The sequence below is a fragment of the Physella acuta genome, unplaced genomic scaffold, assembly GCF_028476545.2.
Source record: "Physella acuta isolate Inbredline_101_S28 unplaced genomic scaffold, ASM2847654v3 ptg001440l, whole genome shotgun sequence".
NCBI classification, from domain to species: Eukaryota; Metazoa; Mollusca; class Gastropoda; family Physidae; genus Physella; species Physella acuta.
In genome coordinates, this window is record NW_026732955.1 from 5869 (window position 1) to 31238 (window position 25370).

General features: G+C 32.1%; 1 protein-coding gene across 1 annotated transcript; it reads left to right on the top strand.

The window, feature by feature from the left end:
• Nucleotides 1-238: 238 nt before the first annotated feature.
• Nucleotides 239-24545, top strand: LOC131927766 (guanine nucleotide-binding protein G(s) subunit alpha; the record flags this gene model as incomplete). Its single annotated transcript, XM_059283566.1, is given in 10 exon segments — nt 239-748; nt 887-959; nt 1183-1237; nt 3014-3133; nt 4933-5030; nt 15717-15845; nt 17495-17674; nt 17778-17908; nt 18197-18264; nt 18355-24545. Coding segments are annotated over 10 exon segments (1131 nt in total). The 3' UTR covers nt 18502-24545.
• Between the last annotated feature and the right edge of the window lie 825 nt (nt 24546-25370).

A 25370-nucleotide genomic window follows, 5' to 3' on the forward strand; every position in this document is an offset into this window, starting at 1 on the left:
TAATTTAGACCTAGAATCTAGGTCTAGATCTAGATCTAGATATATTAGAAAAAATACACAATAAGTATAGGTCTAGTATAAGTCCGCTTTTTGTCTAGATTTCTAAATCTTTTATAAGAAGGCCCACTTAATGTTTTCATTTTTAGAAAAATCTAGTCTATACTATTTTATTGTGTATCAACATATTGTCTAGTATTTATTCGATTAGGTAAAGGTTTTAGATCTAGATCTAGATCTATCCGAAGATGTATTCTAATATCAGGATAAAAATGTATTGAACAATTTAGATTTCATTCGTCACCATTTTTAGTGTGTGACGTCACAGTTTCTTGCCCTGGAATATTATTGTGCGAATTTCCCGGCATGCCCCGATAACCCCACCCAGCGTCAGATTTGTGTGTGCTAGCACTGTGTCTAATGTCGGCACCAACACCGAATCCGACTTCATGTTTTGTCGTGTGAATTTATCGAAAGGGCAGCCTTTCTGCGCCCTATAGCCCTTACTAGGGGCTGGAGTCGGCAGAAAGATTTGCTTATTATTCGTTTTGATGTTGGATATATCGTTTGTGGTTGAATTTTTGCTTCAAACTGGCAAAATTAGCGACGGTTGTTGACAGCATGGGGTGCTTTCGACAGACCAGAGACGATGAAGATGACAAACTAAGAAAAGAAGCCAACAAGAAAATTGAAAAACAACTAGCTAAAGATAAATTGACATACAGGGGAACTCATAGGTTGTTATTGTTAGGTAAGTATCAACATTTCCCTTTAAAATATGTATGTCATAGCCAAGTCTTAACCAGCCGTGCCATGTATCAGTATGAGTATGAGACTCGTTTCTGTTTCCATTTCCTAATGAGCTTCCGTTCTGATATCTTTTCTGAAGGTGCCGGAGAATCAGGGAAATCTACAATTGTAAAACAGATGCGAATTTTGCATGTCGATGGATTTGGTCCCGAGTAAGTTGTTGAATTTATTTATTGATTTCACTCGGGACGTTTTGTTGCTAATATCACCAAACACTGCAAAGTATTGACAGTATTATGTATGCGTGAATGATTCCAACTGGAGACCGAAAGGGGGAGTGGCTTCGGTTGTGCTCGGTTTGAAATTGCTACGCCTCTTAAATATTTCGATTAAGCATAGATTGTTTTAGTATTATCTCTTATATTTCTTTTACAGAGAAAGAAAACAAAAAATAGAAGACATTAAACGAAATGTGAGAGATGCCATTTTGGTAAGTGTAAATTTTTAGTGACCTTTTCCCCCTCGGGAGCAGTCCATTATTTCAAAATGGCGGTTGGCATAGTTTTGCGATACAAGAATTTAGATCTAAGTAATGAATCGTATTAGATCTACTTAGTCTATGTAGTTTTATTTAATCAGAACACTTGTTATATCTTTCTTCAGTCATGTACATTTAAAATATCGAAATTGATATAAAAGTATTAGCATTTGTTAATATAATCAGCCTCATATAAATACTCACCCAAGCTAGGCTACTCACTTCAAATGATTGACTTGATCACTTTTATTTCCCTCCCACCCCACTAGATATTACTAGTCCAAATAGTCTAGATCTAGAATCTAGATAAGATCAAGAAATCTAGGTTTTTAGACTAGATCTTAAGATCTTCTATGACTTTTGTTTATCCCCGTGCTTATTAAGTATAAATTATTAAAAATAGGCCTAAATATTACTAAATAAATAATGATAATTTTCAAACTACTATCTAGACTCTACTATAGTCTATAGCTAGAAAGATCAAGATATCTTCTAGATCCAGGTTTTCTGATATATTTACATCAAGGCTTAATTTTTTTTTTCTTGGAAAAAAAATGCATTTTAACCACTTTTTACAAAATGAATTGCAATGAAGATTGACTACAACACAATTAGCTTTTTTTTTTACATATCAAGTAATTATAAAATTAAAAATGTAGACTCTATTTTTCCTGATTTTAAAGATTTTTACACTGAAGTCTCATTAACTTTGCAATTTATTTATTTTTAAGTAAAAAAAAAACAGTTTTATTGGTCATGGGTTAAAATTACACTACCAGTGAAAATACTGGAGGGATTATATCAATAATGTTTTTAAAAAGTTATATAAATTTTCCATCAGTTGCATGTTGCAACTAGTTAATAGTTGCAACTAGTTAATAGTTATTAAAAACCTAACACGCCTTTGTCTGAAACTGATATGTAGAATATTAGTCTCCAGTCTTTATTGTAAGTAGACTTTTCTACATTACATTTACTGCAACGAAAACTTGGGGATTAGTAAAATACACATTCATATTGCTAGAATTGTCAATATTACTTCAGTTAAAACACACTAATTTCAAGTCTGTATCAGCAATAATCTGTTTAAAGCTTAAAAACAGCCTCAACATAATGAAATACTTGTACATATTTGTTCAAATTTTAGGGGGATAAAAATTTTATTTAAAATAATACAGAAGATGGGTGTATTTTAAAGCTTAACCTTCATGCTAAAAAATCTTCCCCCTCAATTATCTTTCTATCATTCTAATGGTCATTCCACATACAATGTTCTTTAACAATTAACTGTGTATTATGACTTAAGAATAAATATTAATAAATATACATTAAAATAAATAAAACTTTATGGAGGCCCATAAATAAAAGGTAAAGAAATTTTTTAAAAATTACAATTAGATCAATGTTATGTACAACCAAGAAGGGCATTACTGTAGCTCTGCTAGAGGTTCTCTTAACCAGATTTATTCTAAAACCAGAAGTTGCCAGAAAATGTGATTTAAGATTTATTTAGGTTTATATCTATTTTTTTATTATCTTGTTTTGTTAAAGTTAGATAATACTTTTTTATTGCTAAAATATATTTTTTTATATGCATAGTATATAGTTTGTGAAATATGAAGCTTCAGTGACCAGGGAGTTGTAATTATTATTTAAAATCCAATTTAATAATAGTCTTTTTTTTGTGTTAAATGTAGATTTAACTGTGATTTATAATTATATCATCAGACAATAACAGGTGCAATGCCCTCATTGAACCCTCCTGTACAATTGGAGCATCCTCAGAATAAAGCAAAAGTGGATTACATTCAGGATAAAGCCAGTGGTCCTGAATATGATTACCCAACGGTAAATTTCCTAATCTCCTTTAGCATCATAAGCATATATTTTTGTGTCATTATAGATTTAATACTAGTAAAAATACATGCATCTAGCTTTTTAAATCTCCAGTGCTCAAGATATTTTTAGAAGGATCTGATAAAAATGACAAATTAGTCAACCGTTGAGTTTGGTCTGACTAGATAACCATTTAGAGATGACCATAATTTTACATCACTTTAAATGAGAAAAATAAATATCAAAACAACTCTTTCATTTTGAACATTTATTTTTCTGATTCAAAAATTAGTTTGTATAATAGGGGTAGTAAATAGAAATGAAACATAAACATTGAAAACATTTAGCACTGAATTATCTGTATCGGCGATAGCATTCTTTAGTAAAAACTAAAATGTTTAGCTAAAAGCTATATTTAGATTTTTTTTTGTTTGTTTAGCAAGTTCATATTTTCAGTAATAATTTGATTTGATATCTTCTACTCTGTATCTCATTTTGCTCTGTTTTGTTGCGGTTGTTTGGTTTGTCTGAAATTTGATTTTTCCACCAAAAATATTCTTTAAATATAAGTATTCCTTTTCATACAATGCATATTTATATTGGACCAAGTTTTAAATTTCTTGATAAGTAATTGTTTTAATTATAATTTAAAGATGTGAAAATTGAATTAAGTTTTTACTAACTAGCTAATTTAACAAGTGATAAGTGAAGTGCTATTGAAGATATTTGTACACCAATTGCTCTTTATAAACATTAAAGTTTGCATAAAATGCTGAAAATGTTGTAAACATTGAAATAAGAAATAATTATATAATTGTAATATTAGTAGATAAGAGCAACTTGTAACAAAAAATTATTGTTGTCCTTGTGGGGTATTGCTGTTCATTTGTACACTGAATGATTTACTGCAGTTCAGATCTTTTATGTTATTTTACAAACGCTATGAATATTATTTTTATCTCTTCTCATTGTCCTTTTTTTTTAAATTTTTTTTTAATGCACACATTGTCATATGTGGTGCAGGGGGATGATTGGTTGGTTATATTTTTATGACTATTTACAAATAAAATGACACAGTTCAAAGTAGATTTGGGGGGGGGGGGGGTCTCTTAGATTACTAGTTAGCCTACATTAAAAAAATGTAAGCTGACATAATCATTTTTCAGATGCAGCCCAGATACTAGCTATATAAAACTATAGGCTTACTATACAAATACTGTGTTTAATGTCATAAGACTAGCTTTAAGTATTTATTTATGTCTTAGCAAAGTAGCATAAGTGTGTATGTTCTTCCTTTTGGCTTCAAATTCCTCTTTTTTTGGTATGACTGTTCCTATTTTTGGTCACTAGGGGTAGGCATGTCTGCTACACTTTACTTCCACTATCTCTTAGTTCTAAGGATATCTATGTTCAAATGCTTTCTAACACTCAACTAACCACCTCGTAAAACGCAAGACCTATCAGCACAGCTATCTTTGACCAAATGCACTCACTCTCACTCTTGCTAACACCTGACACGGTCGGCTGACTGTCAAATGTTACAGTTCAGTTTGCATCTCACTTCTCATCGGATCCTACCTATTCTAGCTAATTTACTTAACTCGTTTGCTTGACCTCTGGCTGTTGAACATTTTCTTCTTTCTGCTTGACCTATGGCTAGTGTACATTTTCTCCTTTCTGCTTGACCTATTTCTGTAACTATCCTAACTTGTGTCATCACATAATGAAGAAAATACCTTATTTTGGGTTTAACACAAGTATTATAAATAATTTCAAATGTCTACATCGAGGCATTGTTTTTATATATGCAGATATTCTATGAATATACTGAAATATTATGGAAGGATAAAGGAGTACAACAAGCTTTTGAAAGATCCAATGAATACCAACTGATTGATTGTGCACAGTAGTAAGTATTATATTATTACATTCTTTTGCTATACTTTTCTTTCACTTGTCAGTCACTACTGTGTAAACATATGTAGTTACAATTACTCTACACTAAAAATGTTTGCTTTACACCTCTATCCAGCAGTCCTTTGCCTCTTGTTCCTGAAACAATTTTAGAGACAATTACGCTACCAATATTATCTGCTAGTGACAGTACTGTTTTTTACTATGGTTAAAATATAACGAGATTCTGTAACAACCAGGTTGATGTGAATTTCTGAGTTTAGAAATTCATATCTTACAATTGAGGTTAAATATTTTGCTTTTTAATTGTTTCTAATTCTAGACACCCCTGTTAAACATAAACATAAAAGAACTATCATACAAGATTTTAATTTCTATCTTGCTTATATACACATAATTTACATCGCCTTCACAGAACCCGATTGTTTTAACTCCACTTTTTTTTTCCTAAATTTATACACCCTTCTGTTTTAAGTGTACTAAGGTATCATATAAAATTTGTTGCTTACTGTTTTTTCACAATAACTCAATTTCTCTAAATGCTTAGTTTAGAAATGTTAAGGAAAACAATTTTAAAATACAGCTAGTACAATATTTACTAGCATTGAATCAACTGTTAATAATCTATTATAATAAACCTCCAGGTGACGTACTTTGTTGGGGAACCTGAACATAAAATTTTTAAATTCTGTTTAGGGAGGCTTAAATAATAATAGTTAACATCCTAAATTTTGTATTTGATTGCACTAAATGTTTATCAATTTTGACTTAACTGCTAATGTTACAATAAATTTACTTTAATACTCCTGTCCTGCATCTCTCTGTGGCACCAACCAATTATTACTTGGCCTTTCTTGTCACCTTGCAGTGGTAGTTTGCTATGTAGCTATGTTCTAAATCCACTAAAGTACCATGGTAAAAATAAGTGTATAGTCATAGCTCTTATTACATAATTCCTTTCCTCCAATTACTTATATTTATATATATTTATATATATATATATATATATATATATATATATATATATAGTTACCCTTTCTCACCTGGTGGGGCAGACATTATAGAGTTTTTTCCTGTATCTGTTACCTCTGCATAAGGAGGGGTAGTGTGGCCAGCTCTATTCACAGATGCCAATACTTACCCTAAAGCCTAAAGTGGGTCAGGTACCCATCTGAAGTCATGCAGTCCCATACATGTATGGACAAATATACATAAATGTATATGGTTGCTCTCTGCATTAAATCAAAGTTGTAATAAATAACTATAAATAAGTGTGCATTCAAATCATGTTTGTTGGCCATACTTGAAACCTATATATATGTTATAAATGTATTGTGTGTTAACAGTGGTAAACCTGTTTATTTTCGTCTGGTATGCAGAACCATGCAATTAATATATTTCTCAGCTCTAACCATGTTAGGCAATTTCTTTTTCCAGAAGTTATGACAGGATTGAACTGACAATTTCATATTATTTTTGTAATTTGTGTGAATCAAATATTATAAAAATAGTCCTTCACATAGCTAGTATTCAGACTGGATTAGTACTTGAAGGATCTTGACATTGGTTCAAGGCAGTGGTTATGATAAGATGACAGATTTCAGAACACACTGCCGGGCTCTCATCCTAGGCTAGTTACTTTATGGTAATCATGATGACCTGGTTTTACTAACTGGGTGTGTTAATGATGCTTGTACAATCTAGTCATAGTGTAGTTGTTCTTTTTTAATCTTGTCAATTTTTAAAGAAACCTGTATGGCTGACTTATTTAGGCTTTTCAGTAATTGGTAAAGTTTTAAGAATGGACATGCTTTTTTTCGTTAATCACAACATTACAGTGCTGTTGTAATGTCTGTATTCTTAGCTAAATTTAATTCTATTTTTAAATTACCTATAGTGGTATGAGAAACTTATTTAATGTGAGCAATTATTATCACTATTACAACCAAAATCAATAGCATTGCACTGACATGTGTTCCTTGTAGTTGAATAACATGCTCTCAGATTGTTAATTATACACAGTGCTTTTTATCATGTAATTCAGTTCTTGTAGCACTTATTCTTAGATTTGTTTATCCAGAAGTTAACCAGTAGACACAATTTTTCATTGACTTTGACTGAACATTGTTGCAATTTTTAAATCATATAGGTTTTCCTCAAGTTTATTCTCTCTTGCACTGTGCATGACATGACATTGTTAGACCTGCTTGTTTACTGTTGCATTAGGAAGAAACCATGAGCGGTATATTAAAATACACATACTGCTTCACTTGGCACTTTGTGGAGTCATCAGGGGTCGTCCATAAATTATGTCAAGGTCTGGGTGTGGGGTGCAGACTTAATGACTTTGCTATGGGGAGGGGGTAAATTTATTTTTCAATTGCTCTTTTGCAAGGTGGGGTGCTGTCATTTTTTTAGGAAAGAAGTAAAAAGGTTAAGTGCTTAAATTCAGTATGGACAGTCTGTAACATTAGGTTACTACATCCCAAGTCGGATATACAAATTTGGGCTTAAAGAACCCTGGTTCTTATAAACTATTTTAATTAAGATTGTAATTTACATAAACTTCTGCTAAATATAAACCGTGTTTACAGAGCACAGTTGAATTTCGTGTTTGTTAATTTTTTCTCACTTCTTGTTTTCAGTTAATCAATTAGGCTTATAGAAATCAAGGAGCTAAATAGTATTATAAATCAATCACATTCTAAAATGTTTCTAAATATACCATAACCTATTGTCGACCTTAGTTAATCTGACGCCAGCTTGTAGGGTGTTTGATATATGCATCACTATATCGTTAGTTGTTAGTTCATAATCTTACAAAGTATAAAAGTTCGCACCGTCTACAAAATTATCCTTTGTTGTTTAAAAAAAATACAAATCGCAAGTAGCCCAGCTCATTATTTATTAACTATTTCTCTGTCCCAAAAATGTCAAGAACATGAAGTATGACTTCTCACTTTAAACCATTGGCTTTAAGGAAACAATGCAACTGACCAGCACAAGGCTATGTTCGCTATGGTAAAAACAACCAACAATTTGTGCCAACGCGTGTGTGCCGCAAAGCTATAGTGCCAAGGCTAAACTAGGCACTGGTTGGATTCATTACTTTTTGTCTCTTGGCTTTCTAAAAATAGACTGCATAGCAAACCGAAGGCGTATTTTTAGCCCAGCTTGTCAAATGGAGCTGTAAAGCAGGCCAAAAATAAAAAGAACAGACTAGAGCCTAAGGGGGTTCTAGTTGTGTCTGGTATTAATCTTCTGTACCGCCTATCTGTCCGACCACTTGTATGGGGTTTTTTCAAAACTTCACAAGTGTTAGTGGGGGCGGGAGAAATTTACTGTTGTAACAGATTTTTTTTACCTGTATGTGTATAACACAGTCTTTTAACACACGTTGTCTCTTGTAGTAAATGTTAAGCTTCTTATTTTAGTTTAAGGGGCTTTCTTTTCATTGTTATTATAGACAAAAATATGATTTGTTGTTAGTTTGCCTGCCATGTAATTCTGTTTTATTTATTTCTAATGTTTAATAAAGACTAGTAATAGGCTACACATGCACCACGTCACTGTTTACTTTGTTGAATTTCTGTGTAGCTCCATAGGTATATAATCATAAATTACGGCGTTTTACAAGTAATTAATTTACTTAGCGGAAGCTTTGTTCAGTTATACATAGATCTATTATCTTAGAAAATAAAAGCACGTAGCTCGCAGTTTTTTTTTAACACACGCCATGTGATCAAACTTTATTTTAGAAATCGGGCCTCATTACCTCTCCCCGTCCAACGGCTGTAGATGTGCTAAAAATTCGATTTAAATTAAAAATACATTTAATGGTAGCTTATAGTTTAGAAATAGTTTAGAAACAGCTTGGACCCCGTGCTACAGAAAAGCTATAGCTCAGTGACCGAGATATTTTTAAATGAGTCAGATTTTTTTTTTTTTTGTATAATAACGCTTTGAAGTAATGCTGCACACTCTACAGCTGTATACTCTATCCAAATAATAAATGTCATGCGTATTCGTTAGCCCTTCCAGAGATTATAACTTACACGATCTGGTGTTAAAATATACTATAGGGGGTAAGGAATGCTTACTTTTTATACCCAATTTTACCTAAGTTGAATGTTGCAAAACACAGCCCCCTATTTAAGAAACAGTGAAAACAATATTTTTAAATAAAAGGAAAGAATAGACAGTAATGAAAAAAAGGGCCAAGATCAATAGTTAACTTTTTATTGATTGCCACTATTGTAGAACAGACACAATAGTAAATATGCTCTAACTAATGAGTGTTTGATTGCCTATTTTTTAATTTAAGTTTTGTTTTAGTGAATAGCAAATCTATTATAGGACATAAATGCATAGTTTATAGTATCGACAGTAAAAAAATGCAACTGTTAAACTATGTAGTTTAAGATATAATGGGGTTCTGTTTAAAGCCAACGTTTGCTCTCAGCACAGCCTGTTAATCTAGTCTTGACTCAGCAGGGACTCGATGTTCGTGCTCTTATTTATTTGACAACAGTAAATAAAAATAATAGTTAAGGCTCAGCGTACTATACTGAATGGTTATGATACACTTCTTTTCATATCACTTTACCACCGGTTATGATCAGTAAGATTTGCAGAGGAGTCTTAACATGTCCCTAAACTGGGCCTAAACGTAATGGAATTAAGTCAAGGCTCAAGATGTGCATTTCTCGGGTGATATGTCAAATGTCTTTTGTAGAATTTTCAGGCATATTTTATTTTAAAAATAAACACTCGGTCTATCTAATTTAGTGGCAATTGTCTGGACTCATCACTGGATATTTTGAATAGTTTCCTTTGATATCATTCGTCATAACGTGTTTATTCTTTTTTATTCGCTTCTTTGATTCGCATCGCTACTAACCTGCTTCCCGCCTGCTGTGATAGGGTTTTCTCTAGTCCCATCACAAGCACAACATACCGTAACAGCCACTCTACAAACAAAAGCTCGTATCAAACCCAGTGTGCGGCTTGGTTCCGCTAGGCCTTGGGAACGCTCTCCGGCTATATTTAACTCAGCTGTGAGTCATTGTTTCCCGATATATAATAACCCTACTCCCTTCTCACTAAGAGGTCTTGTGAACTCAGCTGACCTTTGCCAGTTTTATCTCTGTGTTGGCTTTCCGTGTTTCTGTAACATACCCAGTGTGGTTGACTAATGGGTCGAGCAAGTAGTTTACTGTACTGTTGGTCATTCTTTGAGCATAGCGCCCGCAACATAACATCGCCTTGCCCCACTTAAATTGACGTGTATATTTTACGCTTTTTTTTTTCCTTACCGGCGGTGTCTTATTTTCAAGAGACTGAATTACCTCGGAGCTACAAGTCGCCATCATATCTTGACTCCCAAGTAAATTATATAGCGGGGACTTATTGTTTACATTTAAATGGAAATAATGATGTAAAAGTGTTATGAGAGAAAAAGAAACAGCATCGATTAGCTGAGACTAAGGTTGAAGGGTCTGTATTGCTCGTTTGAGATTATTTTTTTCTCTCGCAAGAACACGACGAGAACATGCCAGGGTGATTTATTAATATAACGCATTGATACGTAAATCTTCCAACACCGTGTGGTGGCACTACACACTAATTATCCACAGCCAGCAGGTTTCTGGGAAAGGGAAGAGGGGATGTAATCGATGTCTATAGACTGAATGCCAGCCACTGGATGTTCATTTACCCCGTTTTCAAGTACGTGTAGTGATGCAAATTTTTGCTCAGCAACATTTTACTCCTATTTAAAGCTTTTAGTCTCTCGCTAAAGCCTTTCGCTAAGAATATGCCGCCGTAACTACAGTTTTCCAAATAATTCCCCCCCCCCCCACTAAATGCTGATAGATGTCGTTTTCTTTCGTCTTTCACTTAGATCCCCCCTCCCCCCCACACACACACACACTTCCATGCGCGCTTGTAATTCAGTTCTTAGTGTGTGCAAGGGTAACATTTGATGTTTGTTAGTAATGTTGGGGGGGGGGGGGGGAAAGAGAGAGACAGCCAATGCTTATGACATTAATTTTAATTACTTCTAGCCAACCGCGTCTAGTTTACACTGGTCATTGGTTCAAGGTCATCTGACTAGTGTATGGGCGTTTATTCTAGAAATGTTCCGAGTGATTAGTGGCTTACCGTGTCTATTTTTAGGTTTTATCTCTTAGTCATTTGCTAGCTCAATCGGCCGAAAAATATTACATTTGATCATCGTTTTGTTTGCAAGACCAAATAGCTTTTATAATTGATTGAAATTTTGAAGCCTTTAGTTTCCATATTTTAGTTTTTGTTAACATTTAGTTTCCATATCGTTTAACTACTTTTATGTAGCGGCTAGTAATTGAACGTTTGTGCTTATTTTTCTAAAATTCTTCTACATTGTTACATGAATACAGAAATACATTGACAAATTCCTTATCTAGCGTATTCTTAGCACATTACCGAGTGTCTCTCTTGCCTCCCACACCATTTTAAGCCTCGAATGCTACAATAAGGCCCTGCTGTATAAGAAGAAAAATTTTAAAAGCTACATCGCCCATTCATCAAAAAGTTTGGATAAAATAAATATATGATATTAATGTTGAGCGTTAGATATCAACACATTTGCTCGGTTGTCTTTATCTTTTACCATTCCAGAATTTAAACCGAAATTTTAAACTCATTTGGGGGGGGGGGGGGTTGGACAATGGGATATGGTTGTATGTTTTTAATGTACATAGACTGTTAAAAATAGTCATACCGTCTCTCAATAACACTTAATTGTATGCATAATTGTCCTGAAATTAAAATATTGAAAATTTTTTCAGTGTATATATTAGGTTAGTCATGCAGGTTCACGTTTTCTGTTGGTTAAAAATTAGAAACAGATTGACACAGATTTCAAGTGTTTGTATAATTCTAGCAACGCTTAACTGGCAAATATACTTTATGAGTAAAACTTGTGATTGAATCTGGATCTCTTCCACTCGTGTATTGCTTCTAGCACGCCTTTTCTTCGTGGCTGGCCGGTTTTACCGTTAGTCTGCTATTATACACAAAAACAACCCTGTTACTTTAGTGCTAGAGGTGGGGTGGGGAGATTCAGCTTGAACGTACAGTACCAAAGAATTCAAGCTATTTTCAAGGTAATAGTAGTCACTGATTCTCAAACGGTTCACCAACAGGGAATGCAATTGTACTTTAGTTTCGAATAATCAATGAATGTCTTGTGACATTAAACTGTGGCCGTATAGGAAGGTTTGAGAATAGGTGATTTCTATCGCCAACCAATGTTTGTTATGCGTATAATGGTAACATTACACTTCTTTTATGTTACACTGGAGTTGAAGCTTCAATGAAGGCATTCAATAGACAGATCGGGATCTATACAAGAGATATTGGCAAAAACCAGTTCCTTCTTTCATTCTCAGACTGGCGGAGTTTGGTATTTATTAGCGAATTCAAATGTGATTTCATGTCTTTAAGCTTAGGTACATGTACGGACATGTTTCTTCAGAAACTTAAAATTGTTTTGGTTTTAGGGGTTCTCGTGTTGTCTTGCTATAGAAAGGTTCAAAGGTCGATTGAAAATTTCAAAATTACGTAGAGCTGCTTTTGTCCGTAATTTTACGATCGATTTCAGCACCCAGGTAACGGAATTAGGATTATGCCATTTATGTGTTTTAGATGTGCGAGAAAAGTTTTAAACTGAACAACTAGTCCACCTTGATCACTAACGGGTGTTTTTTTTTTTTAAATCTTTCTTTCTAGATTTAAACAAAAAAAATATTAACAAATAAGCAAATTCTAAAAATCGCTGTGAGAGGGGGGGGGGGGGGAAACACGTTAAAGGGGTCACCGTGAGTTCACGTTGGTTTAGATTTCAGTAGAGCAGGGGTCTCCAAACTTTTCAGCCCGAGGGCCGCATTAACTATCAAATTTCAGTTCGGGGGCCAGTTTCTTCCAGGCATGTCTTTGATTTTTCTGGGCAAAGTTCCTCAGCTATCACCAACAAATGATTTTCCCTTGGACAAAAAGATCGCCGCGGGCCGGATGAGAGGACTTCGAGGGCCGCATCCGGCCCGCGGGCCGTAGTTTGGAGACCCCTGCAGTAGAGTATGCCTAATAGCACACGACCACGTCACAGCATGAAATATTCCGATTTGAGATAGTCGCCTTACGTTCTGAATTTCGCTGTTGTTTTTACATTCTACAAGGATCTAGATTCAAATCGCAATTAGTCGATTTCTTTAATTAAAAATAAACAACGTAGTATGAGTAATCATTGTGCTGAAAAGTTTTGTGATTATTAAAATTGGTCTTATTTACCATGTATTTTCTAAAAATGCTCTTGATACTGAAAAAGAAAGTTGGGGTACGCAGACTTGCAATAGAGTGCAACTTATTTATAAGAGATAGGCGGTATACGAAGGTTTTCAGAGCAGCGAATGTTCATTAGACTTATTAAACCATTGTATAACAGTATGTCTTTTTTAAAAAAAAATTGCTAATGGTTACTCCTAGTACGAAGTTTAATCGCAAGACAGATACCTAACCTAACATACTGGGTCACTTTATTTCTCTTTTTCTTTTTTTGCTGAGAAATACGCGTGCCTAACGCAATGTGTCTAATGTCTTCTTACTAAATCAAAATATTTTAATATACGTTTGTACTGACTTAGTTGATTTTCTACTAAAATATGTAGTCGAATAAGGGATTGCCTATTAAGCGAACACGTTGTTCTAAATATAGTATCTTGTTAACTGGTATTTATTAGACACCCTGCTTAATATATCGCTTATCCTTTCACAACTTTCAGTAAGTTGAACGTGTCTCTGTTGTTGATCTACTACTGTCACGTTTACAGGACACCAGCTCATTTGCTTGTTTGTTCTTTTTAATAGCATTACCCAATCGTGTCTATGAGTTGGTCAATTGGGGGATTGAATGCACTTAGTAGTAAACAGTGCCTAATCTATTTGACTGGCATCTGCTGTGTAGCATACCGGGTCTTCTCGTTTACCTTACCGCAGCTCTTGTATTCCTACCCTTACCTCTAGTACTTTTTTCTCTCCTAGCTTCTCGGTGCTATTTTTAGTTAAGGTAATTCATAGATATTGATTGTCGGGAATGATACGGTGTAATGGGAAGGGACAGTAGGGTGGGTTTTTTTTTCTCTTTGGTTACTAACCAAGCTGCCTCTGAATATGCGTTAAACGTACTTATAATTAAAAATGTCTGCTAAAGTTGAGTGTTCAAATGAAGAGGAAAAACAAGAGAGAATAAATTACCAATGATTAAGTTGAAGATGATAGTAGACCTGAAACAACATAAGCGTATTGCATGGTTTAGAGCTTTAACACGCCTAGAATTGGCGTCGATATGCCCTCCTTCTTCTGGCCACACACGTGGACTTGTAGGCTTTATAGTAAACAGCCTCGCTGACATGGATTCATGGACCGGTAGGGTAATAACTGTATTAGTAAGGCATTGATTGAAAACGAAGCAGTGTGCTTCCACACAAAAAGTAGGGTCGTACTGACCCACAATTATGTACGGTTGGACCATTTCATATTGATTATCTGGTGCCCTAGTGTCCTAGTTAGTGGGGTTGTGTAAGCCAGTTACAGCTGCTGATTCCACTTAAATGCCAAGAATATCTACGTTCTTCAAAGTTAAACAAATTAAGGAATTTATAGATAAAAATTTTTTTGAGTGAAAACAGCAGTATGTTGCCAAATACTGGCTTAATGTATTCCATTAATACTTGTTGGTTCCATTAAGCAGAAAACATTGTTGTGTTTCTATATTTCAAATGAAATACCACATCAATAAATGGCATAATAGATTTTCAGAGCTGAAGAATTAAAAGCAATTTCAAGTGAATTTAATTCTGTGCAGCTAGCTGCTTACATAGTTTTTTTTCTTCAAATATTTTGTAAACATTTGAAACATTTTAAGTAATGAAAAAAGTTTCCACCTCTTAGAGAATGTATAAAACAAGAACAAAAGTAGCCTCACTCAGGGGTTAAAGAGTGGTGATATTGAATAGATGGGGCACTATAAATTGGTTTCAAAACTAAAAGCTTTTATAGAACTAATGCTTTGGCTTTGGAGATTTTTCTTTTTATGTCTTTATCAAATGTCTTGAAGCTGAAGATGTATTACAACACCTTTAGCTTTAGTAAATGATGCACTCAAAGTTAATCTTGTTAATGTTAGTTTTGTATGAAATCTTACTAAGGTTAATTACACTTGTTTTTTAAATTGACTAAGATATAGTGAAAGGCGGAAATTTAGAATGGCTGTTTGTTAATTTTTTGGTTTCCTTTCCAGCTGATATAAATGTTCTCTATTTGCTAGCCAAGTAGCCTATATAGGTCAAGAAATAAATAATGATAAAAATAAATTTTCATTTTACTAGCTTTGCTTATGTCATAGTTTTTAACTATTATTAACTGCTAGTTGATGCTTTCATCAATGGTTGTTTTTTTAGTCTAATTAAAAACCAATCAAATAATTAGCTTAAAAGTCAAAGATTTCACATGAAGGTGGGGATTAACTATGATGTGTTAGATCTCTTTTAGCTTATCTTGAGTGAATGTGGTTTTATTACTATCATGTATTTTATAATGACATGTATTTATTTTAAAATATTTGGCTTTGTGGTATCCTCAGTTTTTTAGACAGAGTTCACATCATCAGACAACCAGAGTATACACCATCAGAGCAAGATATACTCAGGTGTCGTGTGTTAACATCAGGGATATTTGAAACTAAATTCAGTGTTGATAAAGTCAATTTTCAGTGAGTAGTTTTCTAATTCTTGTATAGATCTATTTAATATACATTCTTTAGTTAGAAATTTTTTTTTTTAGAAAATGTATTTTCCTTTTTTGTACCTGAAGGAATGTGAGCAAAAGTTAATCTATTAAATTGTTATTTGTTGAGGATTTATGTGTTTATTCTCATTTAGAAAGACTAAAATAATTCAGAGCAATGCATTAAATTTTTAAAACCTAATAATTGATTTGTATAATGTGATATCATACTAACAAACATATAGTGCTAGTTTTAAAACTTAATTTTAAGTTTTCAGCTTATTTGAAGGTCATATAACAAAGAATTGTAAAAACATTTTCTCTTCAACTGGGGAGTAGTAAAGGCTCTGAAAAGAAAGCATTAGTTTCAAAATTAGAAATAATTAATGGAGTTTTTCATTTCTGTTGATAGCTGCATAGTAGCAAGCTTGTACATTTTTTAAACTCCCTAATGTGTCCTTTAAGGTGTGGTTTTCTGAAGGTTGTAACAATCTTTTTAATTAATTTCAACTTTAAAAGAAAAGTTCAACTGTGCTATCAAAACTATAGTTTAAAAATTCTTGTTTCTGTGTTAATTCACCAAATTTATTTTTTTAATAAAACACCTAGTAATATGATTTTTTTTTTATGCAGACATTAGATATAGGTAGTTAAAATAAATTTTAAATTTAGTTATTCAAATAATCTGTAGGAACAAATGATACAAAAAAAATTGTACTATTAACCAGTTTTAATATTTTATCTTTGATTCCACCATTTAACTTAGAGGAAGAATAAAAATTACTTTCTTTTTTTACAGTGTTTAGCGGAAGTATTGTAATCATGCACAAAATTTAAATGAGTTTTAGCAGATTACACCTTAATACTTTCTCCTATTTATCCTATACAGAATATAAAAAGATGTATTGTAATCATGCAAAATTCTAGATTGAGATTTTAACAAATTTTGTAGTTTAACAACATTCTGGAGCCAGAAAAACTGAGTTTTATAATTCTATCTGTCAGGTTGACAAAATTTTATATAAAGTGGTACTTTGTGATACAAGTTTAATTCCATTCTGTAAAATTGCTCGTAAGTCTAAGTTGCTCATATCTCAAAGCAATTTTCTTCACTGAAGTAAATTGAAATGATAAATTAATCCTGTCCAAGGAGATTTTCTTCCTCCCTTTCAGAAATGAGTTAGATAAGGGTCATTAAGTAGCATGGATGAACAATCAGTTGTAAAGATTTCGAGAAGTTTCTTTGTAAAATAATATAAAAGTTAAGGGGAGATCACTCCCACTTGTTTTAAATGTTCCAGGTTGGAATATCAATTTCTCTAATTTTTACAGAGTTTTGATAAATACTTTGCAAACTTTTCTTTTAAACCTTACTTATACTCTTTTGTAATGAAGTCCTCTTGCTGTTTTTTTTTTTTTTCGACCTGTTGCATTTTAATACTTCTAATTCTGAAAGGCAATTTAAATTTAGTTTAAAAAACGCTTATAGTATAAGCAATTTCTCTTTTCAAGTGAAAGTCTTTTCGTAAAATGAATATCCTGTTTTACTGTTTGTTTTAATTAGTATTTGAATATGCTATTAGTAAGAATTTTAAAAATCGAATTTTAGTGGTTTATGTTTTCTTTATTTCTTAGCATGTTTGATGTAGGAGGACAGAGAGATGAAAGACGCAAATGGATCCAATGTTTCAATGATGTGACTGCTATCATTTTTGTCACAGCCTGCAGTGGCTACAACATGGTTTTACGAGAAGACGCTACTCAAAATCGGCTGCGAGAATCCTTAGATCTTTTTAAAAGTATTTGGAACAATAGGTAATTTTAATTAGGTTTAAGGAAGGATAATAGACTCAAGTAAGTTTAATATTCTAACTATAGTTTATAATGTTTATTTTTTTGTTAAAAATTTAATTCTTAGGTGGCTGAGAACAATATCAGTGATTTTGTTCTTAAACAAACAAGATCTTTTAGCAGAAAAAGTTAAAGCTGGCAAATCAAAGATAGAAGATTATTTTCCTGAATATACCAGATATCAGGTGCCACCTGATGGTAAGAATTGAAAATAATTCATTTTAAAGTAAAATTACTTCAAAAGAAGTGTTATGAATATTAGGATAATATAAACAAATAATTAAACTTACAAATCTGCAGTTACCCATTCAACTAACACAATTCATTTATTGAAATATTGCCAACATTGTTTCAATTTAATTTTTTTTTCTTTGTGGTTATTATTTTTACTATAAGAAAAATTAAGGGCTTAGAGCTTTATTTTTTTTTTTGCAAGCTTTACTTTTTGTAGTTGATGTTTTATTCAGTGTATATTTCGACTTTCAGCTGCTACAGAACCTGGGGATGATCCAGAGGTAGTAAGAGCAAAGTACTTTATTAGGGATGAGTTTTTGGTGAGTATGTAAGAGATTTAAGGCATTTAGAAATTACTTTTTGAATGCACTTTCAAGTTTAAATAAGTGAAAATTTGTTTTATCTAACAGAGAATTAGCACAGCAAGTGGTGATGGGCGGCATTATTGCTACCCTCATTTTACATGTGCGGTTGACACAGAAAATATCCGTCGAGTGTTTGACGACTGTAGAGATATCATCCAGCGAATGCACCTACGACAATATGAGCTTCTGTGATTTTTTGCCAGCTCAATGGCTGAACTACTATTTTGTGATGCATCTCTGCTTTTTGTTGGCCGTATGTGTGGTCCTGTATGTGTGATTTCTTGGATTGTACGCCGCCGTCTTGGAGGATGGAAGCAGAAGGGCTGGCTGTGAAAGAAGCTCGGCGCTTCCTGTGACTCTCTTCCGTCCCTCTCCTTTGCCTTGCCAAACAGCTGGAAACCTCATGTAGTATATTAAGATTAAGAAGCAGCTCTGGGGTCTTTCATGGCTACCAGTGTTAATGGCAAGGCTGAGGGCTAATTCTATTAACTGACAATATTGCCACTGCAATAGCGGTGAGGCATTGCGAAACATGATGTGATATATGTGATAGTATGGCAGTAATGAGCTGTCAAGAACTGTGCTATCAAAGAAGGCACAAAAATCAACATACAACAATCCCTATCAGAGCTAGTGCTCTCTTCACATTGAGACAGGAGGTGCGAGAGTACAAGGCAACGTTTTGTGCAGCTTTCAGTTAATGTTATCTTGTTCATTGTGGGGATCTGAAAAAGTGTCTGGTTTATGGATGGTTAGGTCAATGCTCAATCTACTTAGAACTAAAGATTTGAAAGACAGCCAGCCAATAGGACCTTTTTGTTTAAGTTTTCATTGTCTGTGAATTTGTGGACAGTATAGCCTAACACAAAAGTTAATTCTTTAAATGCATCCACATTTTAAAAAATCTTTGAAAATTATGTACATAATAATGTATTTGGTCATCAAAATAATTATCTATTTAGAGAATTTTTTTAATGCATGCTAAAACACCAGCCAGCACAATCAAATGACAGTTACTCCTCACTCATCTCATTTCTAATACCCTTTTGTATTATCCTTGGGCTTGATTCAGCATGAGCAATAATAAAGACTACAAGTTGAGTATCTATAAGCCAGCTTATAACTTACATATTACTCAGTAGTCCCTACCACAAATATATATTCATAAATAATTTTCCTGAAATTTTAACAATCTAAAAAAAAAAGTTATCTTTAAACTTTTCAGATATTGATCTACTTACCACATCCACATTGCATACCTTTTAAAAAACCTATTATAATATATTAAAACTAATTTTGCAAGGAAAACTTTCAAAAAGAGCTTCCATTAAGCTTGGCTTGTGTATTTATTCTTATTAGAGTATTTTCCCCCACTTAATATCTTAAAATAATTGCCTATTACCAAGTTGAGACTTTCAGAATCTGACCTAAATAAAATAGTTGCAAAGACCTCAGTAGTAAATAAATAATTGAGAGGGTTTCATGCAGAAAGTAAAATTATGGTGGGATTTGTTTTCTATTTCTTCATGCCTACATTTCCACAAGGAATTTTTGGGCTAAATTACCAAATGACCAGTGTAGGTATTCTTGTAGTTTCTGTAAAATATTTGCTCTTGTTGTTTCCAGTTTATTGTTTGTTTTCTCTTGGTTTTGTTTTTGGTTTAAATTAGTATTGATTCTTTTGGAATCTTAAAAAAGACAAATGTAATATATATATTAAAAATATATATATATACAGTTGATGCATGTTAGGTGATTGTCTGGGCTTTACAGAATTAATGATAATTTGTCAATGTGGTGTGACTGCTGTTCAAATATTTAGCCAGTGGAGAGTTCACAGCACTTGTGATTTTGTTTTAAACTGTCTGTTCCAAGAATAGGATCTTTTTTAAAATTCTGTTTGATGGTTTCATTGTTTGCATCATATAAATAATGACGAATGCCTGCCAAATAGCTGGTATGTGTGTATCATTTTAAACTGTCATTTTTCAAATTATCATAATTTTTTTGTAAACTGGAAAAAAAATGATTTAAAAAAAATTAAAATAACCAACCTTCCTCTGGACATTCAGTTTGTCCACATGAAACTGCTCAGCTGGATTTTATCATATTATATGTTTGCTGTTTGTTTGATTGTTATCGTTACATTGGTTTACGATTGTTAAAATTTGGATTAACTTTAAATATTTTAAATAAATGCATTTTTAGAATTGGAAAAAAAAATTGCTGGTTTTTAAACATTGAAGTTAAGATTTTATTTAAAGAATACATAGAGCATGATATATTTATAAAAGTTTAGGTTTGCCCTATTGTCTCTCAGCAAACAAAGGACATATGGTGCAATCACATTTTGTTTGCTTTAGTAAATCGAAAAAGAATGATAAAATGTGATGTACATATTTCTAGATCTTAAATTAGTGAACAACATGGCACCAATCAATTTCTTATAAGATTTAGAATGTTTCTTTAGTGCCTGCCTTTGTATAAGGAACATTTTGTTTTTGTTTCCTAAATATACCAGGAATATAATCAATTGTAATGTGTAGCCAGCTATTTAATGTGGCCCATTCTGCAAATTGTTGATATGACTACCATGTATACAAAATTCAAATAAAGTTTTATTTTAGGATTAACAATACCTATGTAAGGACCAATGCAATGCTATCTTTCGCACAAGTAAAACTATGATCCTTAGATTTAACAAGAAGTCATTTAATTTTCATTTTGGGGGAAATACTACCATTTCAGTTAAACTGAACTTTCCCCAAGTGAAATTTGTAAACTATAGAACAAAACTATTTTTTAAGTTTTAGTCTAAATATTCCAGAAATAGGCCAAATCTAATACTTTTCTTTGAAATTTGTATTATAATTATTTTTAGCATATCATGTACAGCAGTGACCACAACAGCCAATAGTAGTGATAATGATGGACTGTCATGTTTTAATGTCAGCTAGTTCATAAAATAAGGTGTCTACTTTTGACCCTTAGTTGAATGACCATGTTACTTTTGTATTACAGACTGCATGTACACTACTTGATACTGTCAGTGCATATAGCTATGCTGATGTTGTGGAAGTAGATTATATTTTTCTTAAAATATTTGTATGATTGAATTATCTAAGATTTTTGGAAGAAATGGTCTAGCAATTTTTTAATAGAATGACTGCAAAGTGTAAATACTACACTTTAATGAATGTTAACATTTGTATAGCTAGATCATTTTAACAGTGGTTACTTTGATGAAAATAAAATACAATAGTGGCCTGTTAATAGTGGAGTATGTCACCAATGGTAGTGCTGTTACCTCACATTCACTGTGAAAAATGTATGTAATAAAACTGTATTTTTTTTAAATGAGTGCTTTGCAGATTTAAATATGTTATAGAAATTTCCACTAACCGCTGATTTGTCGTAATGTTTCAGCAGAGAGATAGATGCCTTTGACCATGTTTAATTTAAGAACATTTGTGTTATGTAATATTAAGTTAAGTGTGTACATTGCTACCACTGGTTTAGTTTGTTTTGTGTAGTTTGAAATTATTAGTATTTTTTATTACAATATAATCAACAATTGTACTGAGTTATTTTCTTTTTAGATATGTGACAAGTCTTTGACTGTTAGTGTTAACTTTTAAAACCATTCTTTAAATGTTCACTTTTATAAGAAAAGAAAAATAATTGGTGAAAAAGCCAGTTACTTTTTGGTTTTGTTTTATTTGATACTTTCTTGATTTTTCTTTGGTTTTTAAATTAGGACTTGATTACAAGTCAGTAGTTAATTTATTTATTTTTTTTTGTTACCTAATGTCCATGTTTTATTTGAATTTCTAACAAAATGAAATTTTTTTTTAATTTGAACATTTAACAAAACGTTTCTTTAAATCAAATTTTCTGTGATACTGCCTAGAGGTGTCACATGTTAAACACCATGCTGATAATCCTGTTCAAAACAGAAAATCAATTGTAGCCACTTCAGCTTTCTTACCTTCATAAGTTTTACAAGTTAGTGGACATATGATTTTAATTGTTTAAAATAAGATACTGCCACTATCTAATCAGGCAGTGTGCATGAATTTTCAGTTTACGGAACCTCCTAATTTATAGAAAATTCTCTGTTAGCTGAAAACCCAATAAAACAAAATACAAATAGCTAACTAATTCCAAAATGTGTACATTTAAAGGGGAAAGGGGCACTTGGCTATTTTTTTTTACAGAATAATTTATTGAGAAATTTTTATTGATTAGTAGTTTAAAAAGAGATTACCATAACAATAACATACTGCTATTCTTGTATTTAAAAAAAAAATTAGTTTCCCGGTGTGTATGAAAAAACTGGCGCACAATCATTACTGTAACATTTCTGTTTGAGGTTTTCATTTGGTTGAGTTTTTTTTATGGTTTTCTTAGCTGCTGTTCAAAGTTCATTTGTGATGCCTGTTGTGGCTTGTTGATTAAACTTATTGGGTTGTTCTTTACCATTCTATTATATTTCATCAGTGTTTCTCAACAGGTTCCATTAAATATAGAAGTTGTTTTTATACTGAGTACTGTAATATGAAATAATTATATAGAAATGCTGCCAATGCTCATCAGGTCTAAGTTGAGAAATACTGTCTTCCTTTCTCTGTTTTAATAGGGGTTACATTTTTTAAGACTAGACTTTACTAACTTTAAAAGTGCCACACTAGTTTTTAGTATTAAAAAAAAAATTGCCAGATATTTTAGAGCTTTAAGTTATTATCCAGTTTCGGTAATAGCTTTTTTTTTCTTTTTTTTTTTTGTTAACTTAGTAATATGATAAAATCAATAGTATTTTCAGTATTGCTATTTTGCGTTGTGATTTAGTGAAAAATTTTAGTACATGAGATGAGGTTGTTCTACAATTGATTTATCTTCACTACAAAGCAGTGATTATTTTCTATATTTTCTTTAGTCTAAAGGTTGTAATTTTAAAAAATTTGTTTGTTGTTGTTTTTTTATTCTTACCATTGACTTCCATAGTCTTTTATATGTTATGAGATGCATGAAGTTGGCACTTGTATCAGCTCTATACATGAACATCACCATTGAATATGGGTTGTAAAGATATTCTGATCAAAGTTTTAGTTTTGTTCAATCAGCATTCAATAACTTAATAAACACAGTATATATTTCTCTTTGTTTGAAAATTTCAGGATAAGAAATGCTAGTTTTAAAAAATTTATTACTTGTCTGACAATGTTATTTTACACAAACCTTTTTGGAAATATCCTTACAATATTATATGGTTAAATTATCTCAACAAAAATTGTCTTGAAGAAAAATTAGATTAAAATTACAACTTTGTAGAATTTGCAGGTGAAGAAAACCCATAGGTAAAATTCTCTAATGATGTAGTAGAAGTAAATCAAAGCAGAGAATTAAAAAAAAATTTTTTTTTTAAATCTTATTCTTACAGTGCAAATTATTTCCTATTACTCTTTTGTATACATGGTCAAAAGGATATTTCCTTAAGTTTAATATCAATATTGTCTCAAGTGTAACACTCAACTAACCTACAAATTACTGACATTTCTAGAAATAATTTATACAATATGTACCCACAACTGTGAATGTAACTTACATAGAAGTGCTCATGTAAAATTGCTTCTTTCCATGGCCCCTTTCCTCTCCTTTAATTCCACCCAGATTTTTTAAAAATGATATAGATGTTTCACACTTATACATTTTAATAGAAGGTTCTTTAAAAAAAGAAGTAAAATGTTTTCCCCTTCTGTTTACTAAATAATCTTGATATGGTTTTTAGAGACTGAAGCCTCACTTAAAATCAGTTAATTCAGTAATTTGCTTTGTTTCAAGCAAGATGTTTTTCTCATGCAGTTTCATTTTTGGTGTCAGAGTGAGAGAAGTGTTTGATTATAACATTATATAAGACATTTGCTTTTATAATCATACAAAAATAGTGGGTTTTTTTAATATTAGCTAGAGTGATCTAGGCCTAGAATGCTTGTCAAGTATTTGGAAAAAAAATCTTATAATTTTGATAAAAGGTGATTTTCATGGCTGTCAAGTTGTCCTGTTTTATCTCCCTTTTAATTTAATATATATACATAATAATATATTAATCTGCATTATTAGAATGTTTTAAAACAACTACCGTTCATGCTCATGCATAATTCAACCTACAGTATGTATTGTATGTAATTAACCTTTGTTTGACCTGTGAATTACGAATGAAAGAACTATGTACTGCAGAGCAAGGTGTTATATTTTACTATTACATGGCTGTGCTGTTTGTGGTGAGAGTAGTGCAAAGAAAATATTGGGAAATATCTAACATAAATACATTAAAAAAGTAGAGCATGTGTAGGGGGAACAAAAGACACAATAAGAATGTAGGACAACATTTGGAGGATGGAAGTGTATTAATCAACCCAAGGTATGCGGATCATGTCAATCTAATTAGCTGTTACTTAACCCTGTCAACAGGTTACAATTTTTAAAAATGGACTTACAGTTAAAATGAAATATCATTTAAACATCACAAAGGGCTTTAGTGAAAAAGTTTGACTAAAAAGTTAGCTTTGTTTTCTTCAAATAATTTAATTATTTTTTTAAATATTTATAAATATTGTTAATGACAATTTCCATGTAGGGGCATTGGTAAAAGAAATGGTATATTTATAGTCATTTAACATTTAGATCACATTATAGTGAGGTTTTCTTTTGTCGCTATTGCTGGAAATGATCAATTGGTGCTGTCTTACAACAAAATAATTTTGTTAAGGTTAGTGGTAAGTAACTAAGAAACCATTCAGAATGGTTCAGGTCAAGTTTAAGATATTTGCTCCACCAAAACCAATTTCTTCCTTCTTAAAAACTGACAAGAAACTTTGGTCATAAAATCTGAAGCCAACATCTACTGAGTATAGTATAGCATACCACAATATCTATACTACAATCCTTAAACTAAGGATAGCATTTTGAAATTTGATCTAGAAACCGAAATGAGGGCAATCAAAACTGATCATAAAAGGAGCTCCATAAAGAAGACCAAATGTTTCAACATTTCTAGTTGT